Source organism: Cuculus canorus, chromosome 3, assembly GCF_017976375.1.
Source record: "Cuculus canorus isolate bCucCan1 chromosome 3, bCucCan1.pri, whole genome shotgun sequence".
In the NCBI taxonomy this organism is placed as follows: domain Eukaryota; kingdom Metazoa; phylum Chordata; class Aves; order Cuculiformes; family Cuculidae; genus Cuculus; species Cuculus canorus.
This window is the reverse complement of record NC_071403.1, coordinates 110,348,358-110,358,637: the sequence shown is the minus strand read 5'-3', so window position 1 is coordinate 110,358,637 and position 10,280 is coordinate 110,348,358. Positions and strand designations below refer to the sequence as shown.

General features: G+C 44.4%; 1 protein-coding gene across 3 annotated transcripts; it reads left to right on the top strand.

The window, feature by feature from the left end:
* The first annotated feature begins 295 nt into the window (after positions 1 to 295).
* Positions 296 to 6,259, top strand: ZBTB18 (zinc finger and BTB domain containing 18). 3 transcript variants are annotated; one of them, XM_054063586.1, is made up of 3 exons: positions 296 to 412; positions 1,958 to 2,041; positions 4,090 to 6,259. In XM_054063586.1, the coding sequence occupies exons 2-3, from the start codon at positions 2,029 to 2,031 to the stop codon at positions 5,670 to 5,672; spliced, it is 1,596 nt and encodes a 531-aa protein (XP_053919561.1). In that variant the 5' UTR covers positions 296 to 412; positions 1,958 to 2,028; the 3' UTR covers positions 5,673 to 6,259. The 3 variants fall into 3 exon arrangements, with proteins under 3 accessions (XP_053919561.1, XP_053919562.1, XP_053919563.1); XM_054063587.1 differs by lacking the exon at positions 1,958 to 2,041 and having other exon boundaries at positions 298 to 412; XM_054063588.1 differs by lacking the exons at positions 296 to 412; positions 1,958 to 2,041 and adding an exon at positions 2,048 to 3,262.
* The last annotated feature ends 4,021 nt before the right edge of the window (positions 6,260 to 10,280 follow it).

Sequence of the window (10,280 nt, the reverse complement as noted above, 5' to 3'; positions counted from 1 at the left end):
GCGGCGGCGGCGCGGGCGGGTCGGGCTGTCAGTCAGGGAGCGGAGTCCGAAGTGGGGAGAGCGGGGAGGGGGGGCGAACATCTGTCTGCCGCAGCCCGGGCCCGGCTGTGCCGCCGCCGCCGCCGCCGCGCGCGCTCCCGCCCGGCGCCCCCCCCCCCCCCCCCGCCCCCGCCCCGCCCCCGCGCCCGGCAGCCCCGCTCCGGGCTCCGCGCCGTCTCCGGCCGTCGGTGCCATGGGGAGCGGCTGAGCGCGGGGCCCGCTCTGCCCCGCTCGCTCCTCGGCAAAGGGGGGGGGAGCCCGGGGGGGGGGGGGGGGGGGGGGAGCGAGAGGAGCGATCCCGGAGCGGCCGAGGGAGCGACGAGGAGCCGGCGGGCGGCGGCGGGAGCGCGGGGACTTCGGGCCGCCGCGGAGTGTGAGTCCCGCTGCCCCCCATCCCCCCCCTTTCCCCCCCAACACACCGGGGCTGGGACCGAGTCCGGCGCCGCAGGGCGGGCGGAGTTGGCGGCGGGTCCGGCCGGGGAACGGGGGGGCGGGGGCAGAGCCTTCCCCGGGCCGCCCCGGCGCCGCTCACGGGTACTTTTCTTTTGTTGCCGCCGTGCCCCCGGGGGTGGCTTTTCCTGCGCGCCGGGCAGCTGCTCCCGGCACCGCGGGGCGCCCGGCACCGCGGCGGGGGGAGGCGGCACTGGGGGCGTCGGTGCAAAGTGGGGGGTAAGGGGGCAGTCCCGGTGGGACCGGGGATGTCAGTGCAAAGAGGGGAAGGAGCAGCCCCGGCGGGACTGGGGGTGTCGGTGCAAAGGGGTTATTAAGGGGGCAGCCCCGGTGGGACCGGGCGGGGAGGGGGGTTGGGGGCGAGGGAGCAGTCCCGGCAGGACCGGGGAGTGTGTGGCCGAGGGGAGGAAGGAGCCGCCCCGGTGGGACGTGGGGGTGTTCGTGCAAAGGGAAGGAGGGGCGGCACCGGGAGTGTCGGTGCAAGGGAGGGAGGGAGCAGCCCCGGTGGGACCGGGGGGCAGGGGGCGGCACCGGTGAGAGCGGGGGTGTCAGTGCAACGGGGGGGCAAGGGGGGCAGCCCCGGTGGGACCAGGAGCGGGGGGAAAGGGACAGCCCCGGTGGGGGGTGTCGGTGCGAGGGGTCAGCAGCCCCGGGCAGAAGTTGGGGGACGTGGCCCCGCTGGGACGTCGCTGCGCGGCCGGCCCGGGGGCAGCGGGCAGGTGAAGCTCCCGGCTCGGTGGGAGCGTGAGTTGTCACCGTCACCGTGGATAAACGACGGGCAAAGCGGTTCGGGAGCAAAACTGGACGCTTGCCACAGTGGCCCGGCCGGGTGAACTGCTTGGCTGTGTAAACGGGCTGGAGTTTGGGGGCTCGGGATCCCTTAACGCCGTCTAAACGTTGAAGCTGAAAGGAGCGACGGCGGAGCGGGGAGCTGCGAGCTGAGCCGAGGAGTTCGGTTCATTTCTTTGAACTGAACCTCTGGGCTCAGTAAAAGCGAGTTGGTGTGGGTTTCTCGGGTAACCCCGTGGCTGGGGCACGCTGTCAGCGTATAAAGCGGTCCTCCAACTTAAGGCAGAAGTGTTGCTATGCTGCAAATACAGTAGAGCCCCATATGTTTAGGATTTTCTTTTTTTCTTTTTTTTTTTTTTTTTTTCCTCTCCTCTCTGTTAGAAAGTTTGGAAAAAAAAAAGAGACTTTGAAGTATTTTGTTTATACTAACAGAAGAGAAAAGTTCTCCTAAGAAAAAGCTGGTGGCAGGAGTGTAGAGGAGTAGCATATGGCATTAAAAGGAGCACAGCTGGAGGTAGCATTTCCATCTGAACATGATGTCAGAGCAGCTGACAGCCTGCCATCCCTCAGCCTTTTATTCTAACACACAGACAGGGAGTTAGTGTGTGCAGATCTGTGTGTGGAGAAGGTATCTCATTCCTCTCTAACATCATCTCCACTTTGCATCTGTCTCTCCTAGTCTGCTTTTTTTCCACCGATCTAACAGACCTGGAGCCAGCAAGACTCAGAGGAAAGGACTTAATCAGGTTTATGTGTACTAAAGGTAGGAGTAGCAATAGATTAGATACAGCATATTTCTGTTTTGGTGTGTTGTTTATTGAATTTCAGAAAAAAAATCACATTACTTTTCTAACCAAGTTTAGAGGTAATATATGAAATTGAGTATTAAATAGATAAGTGGACTTACTCAAAAGGCTTGGGCTACAGTTACAGAGTATCAGTTCTTGGGCACGTTGTTAATACTAACTTTAATGCATATTGTGAGACTGTCTTGGTTTGGAGGAAGGAGAGAGCTAGCTCATTCTTCGTTTCTGAGAACAAAACTGCAATGGATTTAGTGGCAAGCCTAAAGAGACTTCTGCTTTATGTTCTTGTATTGCATCTTTTAAATGACTTTACAGGGGTTTTAGTGAAATGGACAAAAGTGTGCTTTTTTAAAAAAGGACCGTTCTGGCTAAAGTGTGTTTGTGGGGAAGTCTTTCATTAAACTTCACAGTTAAATATCCAGCAGCTCAGAACCGTAGTAGCATACAGCTGTAGTGCTTCTGAAAGACAGAGATCAGTTATGTGTTTAAAAACTTTTGTACCCGGGAGAATGGCTTGACTGGTTTCCTTTTTTCTTTCTCGCATGTAGCATTTGAAATCTTTTATTTCAGCATAACAATAATTATTTGAAGGAGTTTTTGTATTTGCGACTAATTTAGAACTTGTAGATTTGAGCTGCCTGAATTGGCCAGACAGCTGTAATCGCACTCCTCTATTCTTAATCTCTTTATCTGGGCAGCAGCTGCCATATGGCCACAGTCAGCTGGATCAGATGTTTATAAGCTTCCTTCTTCGTCCCTCTCTGTCCTTTCAGCCTCCTAATTTGATCACAGCTACCTTGTGAGCTGCCCTCCAATCTTTATTTTTAGCCCTCTTAAGGATTAGGATTGATGTTGGCTGTGGGGCACTTAAAGTGATTGTATTGTAAATCTTCGTGCTTTACTCTAGCAATGGTATTTTACAGAAAATAGTAAGGGTTCTGTTGTAAGTTTTAGTACATCTTGGTTTGTGAGGGATGAGGATTTTTCAATAATATCTGCCAGCTTAGAGAGCCACAATCTGCTGAGATGGTTTGGGAGAGCGTTGCTATTTATCACAGAAGAATAGATTAAGACAGGTTTTTAAGCAATTCTACTTCCTATTTGAGTTTTGACTTCTCTACTTCTTTGAAGTTTATTTTTTCTTTATCATCAAGGAAGGTGAATAGAAAAATACTTGGGTAAGAACAGCACTCGGGATACTGATTTTAAATATGCACACATGCACACACGCTCACATTGAATGACATTTTTTTTTTTTTTTAAGTTTGGTACTGCAAACTCTGGCTGGTGTGGGAGGGGAGGGAAATTTCTGTCCTGCATAGGGGAAGCGGTGCTTGTTGGCATTTTGGTTTTCTTTTGTAAATTCCGCATGTTGGGAAAAATGTTTGTGTTTTAATATACAGTTTAAAACCTGAAACTCTGCTTGCTAAAAGAAGAAAACCATGTGAACTAAATTTCTAAAAATATTGATTTTGCTGTTTTGTAAATATTAGACCTTCAGATTTATGTATATTAGCATTTCTTTATGCGCAAAACTCTGCTCTTACTGCAATTTGACTTTAAAAAGAGGCTTGATGATCTGATTTTTTTTTTTCCTTCCCACTCTGTGATCTCTCAAACTTAGTGTTAAATTTTTTTTTATTTTTTTTGGGGGGGTGTGGGGTCTGCTGCTCTCCTAGGGACACAATCTGGAGGAAGTTCCCTAAAAAAAAAAAAAAATAGCTTGAACAGGTTTTACGAACAGCAGTGATACTTTTAAAAGAAATTACAGATGTACCTGTGCGCTTACTAGAATGGCTTGTTTACCACTGAAAGGAAATCATAACTTCAGCCGTTGATTGGGAAAGGAGTTGCCATTGTACATGCATGTTAAATAATCTTTGCGTGGGGTCAGTACCGGAATTCTGGCAGTATAAATACGAGGGTTTTAGAGTGGAATAACTTGGATTCATAAGTTCTGTGATTCTGACCTACATTTAATTTTTTAAAATCTCGTTGCTTATAGGTTATGAAGACAGTATGGAGTTTCCTGACCACAGCAGACATTTGCTACAGTGTCTGAGTGAGCAGAGACATCAGGGTTTTCTTTGTGATTGCACTGTTCTGGTAGGAGATGCCCAGTTCCGAGCGCACAGAGCTGTGCTGGCTTCATGCAGCATGTATTTCCACCTCTTTTACAAGGACCAGCTGGACAAAAGGGACATTGTTCATCTGAACAGCGACATTGTTACAGCCCCAGCTTTCGCTCTCCTGCTTGAATTCATGTACGAAGGAAAGCTCCAGTTCAAAGACTTGCCCATTGAAGACGTGCTAGCAGCTGCCAGTTATCTCCACATGTATGACATTGTCAAAGTCTGCAAAAAGAAGCTGAAAGAGAAAGCAACCACAGAGGCAGACAGTACAAAAAAGGAGGAAGATGCTTCAAGTTGTTCAGACAAAGTGGAGAGCCTCTCCGACGGCAGCAGCCACATGCCAGGAGACTTGCCCAGCGATGAAGACGATGGAGAAGATGAAAAATTGAACATCCTGCCTAGCAAAAGGGACTTGGCGGCTGAGCCTGGGAACATGTGGATGAGATTGCCCTCAGACTCAGCAGGCATTCCCCAGACTGGCGGAGAGGCAGAGACGCACGCAGCAGCAGCTGGAAAAACAGTAGCCAGCCCCTGCAGCTCAACAGAGTCTTTGTCCCAGAGGTCTGTCACCTCCGTGAGGGATTCAGCAGATGTTGACTGCGTGCTGGACCTGTCTGTCAAGTCCAGCCTTTCAGGAGTTGAAAATTTGAACAGTTCTTATTTCTCTTCGCAGGACATGCTTAGAAGCAGCCTGGTTCAGGTGAAGGTGGAGAAAGAGGCTTCCTGTGATGAGAGTGATGTTGGCACTAATGACTATGATATGGAACATAGCACTGTGAAAGAAAGTGTGAGCACTAATAACAGGGTACAGTATGAGCCGGCCCACCTGGCTCCGATGAGGGAAGATTCGGTCTTGAGGGAGCTAGATAGAGAGGACAAGGCAAGCGATGATGAAATGATAACTCCAGAGAACGAGAGAGTCCAGGTGGAAGGAAACATGGACAGCAGCTTGCTCCCTTACGTGTCAAACATACTTAGCCCCGCTGGCCAAATTTTTATGTGTCCTCTCTGCAACAAGGTCTTTCCTAGCCCCCACATCCTGCAGATCCATTTAAGCACGCACTTTCGAGAGCAGGACGGGATCCGCAGCAAGCCTGCTACCGATGTCAATGTCCCGACCTGCTCGTTGTGTGGTAAGACTTTTTCTTGCATGTACACCTTGAAACGTCATGAGAGGACTCATTCAGGTGAAAAGCCCTACACTTGCACCCAGTGTGGGAAGAGCTTCCAGTACTCCCACAACCTGAGCCGCCACGCAGTGGTTCACACACGGGAGAAGCCTCATGCTTGTAAGTGGTGTGAACGCAGGTTCACGCAGTCCGGAGACCTATACAGACACATTCGGAAGTTTCACTGTGAGTTGGTGAACTCATTGTCTGTCAAAAGCGAAGCACTGAGCTTACCTACTGTCAGAGACTGGACCTTAGAAGATAGCTCACAAGAACTTTGGAAATAAAATTTTTATATATATAAATAATATATATATAAATCTATATAGTTGTGGTACAGTCTAAAAGCAATCTTGTTTCCTTGAACTGAAAGTTTGGCTATTAGCTTGTTTTTTGCACTTTAAGGCAGCATGAATATTTCACTAATTTAACACTCCGATAAAAATGAACTGTAGAGGTAATCCGACAAAGTAACAAATTACAGAGTGTATTTTTCCCCCTTTTCGGAATAGAAGCCAGCGGATACTTTACTTCTAAGGAATCTCCAATTCAAAAAAATTTGGATGTGGCTTTATTCTCCCCAAAACACTGCATTCTTTTAAGCTCTCAATCTTTTTCCTGTTAAAATCTGAATGTAGAAATCTTCTCCCAATTTTTGTCAGTTCCTTTACATTTCTATAATTGCATGAGTCCTTTCTAGCTGTTGGAAACCTGAATGCTTTTAGACCCAAATGGAAAATTTCTGAAATGCTGGATTATCTATTTTTAAACAAGCAGTTGACTTAAAACTTATTATGGCAACTTCTGGATTTCTGACAGTTCCCACTGGAAAAATAAAAAACAAAAAAACCAACACAAAAACATAAAACAAAAACCCTGAGAGTACACTGGGATCACTGGGACTCTGTCTTACGTGAAGGTTTGCTTGGGATGAAAAAGGATATTACAGCTTCAGCAGTGATGAACTGTGTGTTTAAAAAATGTGAATTACTGTTATTGTATACTGTAATTGATTACATGGGCCGGGGGGAGGTATCAAAGAACTTGGCAGGTTGTGTTGATGCTCTTAGTTGAGTCTTGAAAAGTAAATATTAACGCTACAGAAATGCATGAGTTTCAGTATATTTTTGTCTTTGTTTGCATTGTATAACTTTAACGAGTGAGTTGAAAATTATTTAATTTCCTTAGGAGGAAAAAAAAAAAAAAAAACCCGACACCGTTGAAAATGCCGGTGTTATGAAGAAGAGAAATGCACTGTTTTTATTTTATCTAATTTAAATTTACTTTCCCACTGACTTTAAGTTGAGAAGAACTTAAGCTACGAGTCGCCAATTTAGCTACGTTAACAAGGAGAAAATAAAATAATAAAAAGAAAAAAAAAAAAAACCACAAAAAAAAAAACAACAAACAATGTTTACAACCAGGCTTCGAGATTTGCATGTGCGGTGTGCATTTACTAACCCCAGACCCCTTCTAATTGCACAGACCCCACGCCAGCACCAACTGAGGTGCGTCCATTTCCCCAGATGAGCATTGGTAGGATTCCTGCTGCACCACTCCACCACAATAGGTCCTTCTTCCCCGCCTCGCCCTGGTTGAAAAGAGGCTGTGGACTGAAAAAAAAAAAAAAAGAGGAAAAAAAAAAAAATAAAGGCCCCAGGCTGAAAGGCCTGGGAAGGTCTGAGTGACAGGGGGGCCGGGGGAGGGCAGGGGAAGGACTGTGTGTATCCAAGCAGCAGAGACTGCAGCCTGACGTGTGGTTTTAATGACCAACACGCAGGTCAAAAGCATTTTGCACAGTGTTTGTTTTCCTGTCTTGCACTTACAAATAAGGTCTATGGGAGTAGCATGGAAACGTTTGCTGGTTTTTTTTTTCCTTTTTTTTTTTTTTTTCCCCTTTTTTTTTTTTTTTTAAACTCTGCTTTTGTTTAAAATTTGATCGCCTTAACTACTGTAAACATAGCCTATTTTTGTGCTTAAGATACTGAATGGAAAACTCCATTGTGTATTGCTGGACTGTTTTGGAAATATTTGGTCAAATGTGTGTTAATTTGGCTGTAATGGCATTTAAAACAAAAAAAAAAAAAGCTGTGAAAATGGCCTTGGAGCGTTATCTTTAGTTACTTGAATAGTTTCTAGGTTTTAAAACTACATTCTTTTCTTAAGTTAGAGAAGACAATCAGTGTCTGAGGAAAATGGACTTTCTCTTGGATTTTTTTGTGGTCCTCGTGAGTGATTGCTTTTTTCCTTTCCTTAGTTTCACATTCTTCTTTTGTTCTAAAACTTAGACTGACATCTAGCTTTGACAATCATAGTATGTTTTATTTTCCTGAGGGGGGAATAACTTATAATGCTGTTTAGTTTTGTACTATTGGTGTGTTGGTGAATTTTTAAACTGTGTGCTAACTGCAATAAATTATATGAACTGAGAAATCAATTCCCTTGTCTTTTTTCCCTCTTTTAAATTATAGTTACGGAGTATTTTTTATAATGTGTAACTTTATTACTTTTGTACAGACTTCTATTGCTAACTGTGTATGGAATATGTTTTCAGTATGCTTTTGAGCACTTTGTTGCTAACGTACATATTTACATCTCACTTAACATTTAAAAGAATTAAATGCTTGTGTTTTGAAAGCATTTCTGTGTGTGTACCTCTCGATCATTCTGTAGAGGGATTTTTTTATTAGTATTTTTTTCTTCCCCTAAGACTTCTGCAGAAGCAATTTATTAAATTCCATACATTTTGATACCATGCAAATATCTATACAGACACACAATTCCTTTTCTGGGCTAATTTCACCCCAAGGAGCTCTCTCCGGCTCACTCTTTTGTATCCAAGTCTCTATCAGAACATTAGAGCAGAAGGCAACAACTTAATCTGAAGCACTGGGTGGATACTGACTGGCAGTCAATGTTACAGAACAAGTAGACAGTCAAAATGTCCAAAACACCGGCAATATGTCAAAACTGTAGGGATTACAGAGGAAAATTAAAATAATCCTAAATCTGTCTGGAGATTTCTCTTACAGGCTAAATGTTTCTTTGAAAAATAATAAAATCAAGCTTAGCAAAACCTTTGGAAAAGACCTGGTATAGATGCTTGTTGCAGGATATACCCGTATTTCTTGTTCGAAGCTGCTCCATCCTAGGAACGAGACCAGCACTGCAGAGCCTAATGGGAATATGAAAGTAAGGCTAAATTAGAAGTCTGGGACAGAGACAGCAGGACCAATCTGAAGGGGGGGAGGAAGGGCTTGATTTAAACATTTCATTACATTTGTTGTCTGCCTGGGTACAACTTCAGTTGCACCTTGACCAAGTGAATCTCAGTGCCTAATGCTATTACGGTGATCTTCCTGCATCTACCTTAATTTGTACTTAGCCAAAATAATCTTTATCACTGTTCCATAGGAATTTTCAAACATCATTTGCTTGGATTTTTTTAATTATTACAGATATTTTGAAAACATTTCCTTTGTGAGTGTCGGTGTCTTTGGCCGCATAGATTTCTCTTTCTTTCTAGCAGTAGACCTTTTCTATAGGCTTTCGTATGATAGAATATTATGCGTTATTAAGATGGTTTAAAGTATCGTCAAGACTGAAAACCGGCTAATATTGCAGTTCTGAAAACCAAGCAGCTGATAAGCTTCGGCTGTGGCTCTAGGCAGATTCACCATTTGTTCTCCAACATTAAGATTTTCAAGGACTGTAGATTCCCAAATAAGACTAGACTTAGAAGGAGCCCTTCTTCAGAAAGGTAACAGAAAACAATTTAGCCATTAATGAGAAAATAATTCAAAATATCCTTTATACTTGCGGGTTTTATTGAGATGGTCTATACATGTGCAGTGCACACTTGTTTGTGGCTATCAAAGTGTTTCTTCAAATGAAAAGATGAAACATACTCCTGTGTGTTGTTTCTCTCCATAAGATTTAACATTCTGAAATATCTAAATAGCTTTTTTCTTTTCTTTTTTTTTTTTTTTTAATGCAGCCCCTAGATAATGAAGGATGAGTGAACACTTTATTTGGCTTGAGGATATATGGTAACAAAATCCTCGCTGTTCATGTTGCCATAATGGTCGAAGGCAAATTGCGGGAATGGAAACTGGGGAAACTTCACAGTTTCAGAAGACTTTCTCTGACCTTTGATAGTCATCATTTTTTAACCATGAATTCAACTAGTCCAAGACCTACAGGGAACATGCTAAATATATAATTTGGCCATTTTTTTTACCAATACCTGTGATAGCTTAATATTCTTCAATTAGGAATGATTTCTCTAAACTCAAGCTTATGGGTTTGGCGTAACAGGCTTCTGAATCAGGCATAACATTCTACAGGCCATCTACTTACTGAGACATTTGCGTGTTTTAAGTGCAATTTGAAGGACTCGGTAGGAGTTTAAAATGAAAATTTCTTCCCAAAGAAAGGGAGGGATCCTCACTGCTTTTTCTGCTCTCCTTCATTAGGGGAAAAGCGAATACCAAACATCCCATATACTTCTGCTGAGCCTAAATGAAACCAACATATCCCTTCAAAAATTGCATCGCCTTGTTGGAAGTCTAAATAAAATTTTAAAATTAATTTGCAGAGGGACAGATTCCCTTTTCTGCCCATTCTACCTCACCTCAGCTGCTGTGCTTGCTCGCCTGTTCGGCCGGACACCACCGTTTACTCTCCCTGTCGCAGTGTACCCTCTGCTTTTCTCCTACAGATAATGATCAAGTGATTTATTGGCAGCGGACTGACTTTTTTTTCCCTCTCTAATTAATTCTACAGTAACCAAATGTTTCAACTTTTTTAACGGACTCCTAATACACAACTTTTCAAATACATTTTTCCATCAAAAAAATACATTTTCTATCAAAAATGAAACCCCAGGCCCCTCT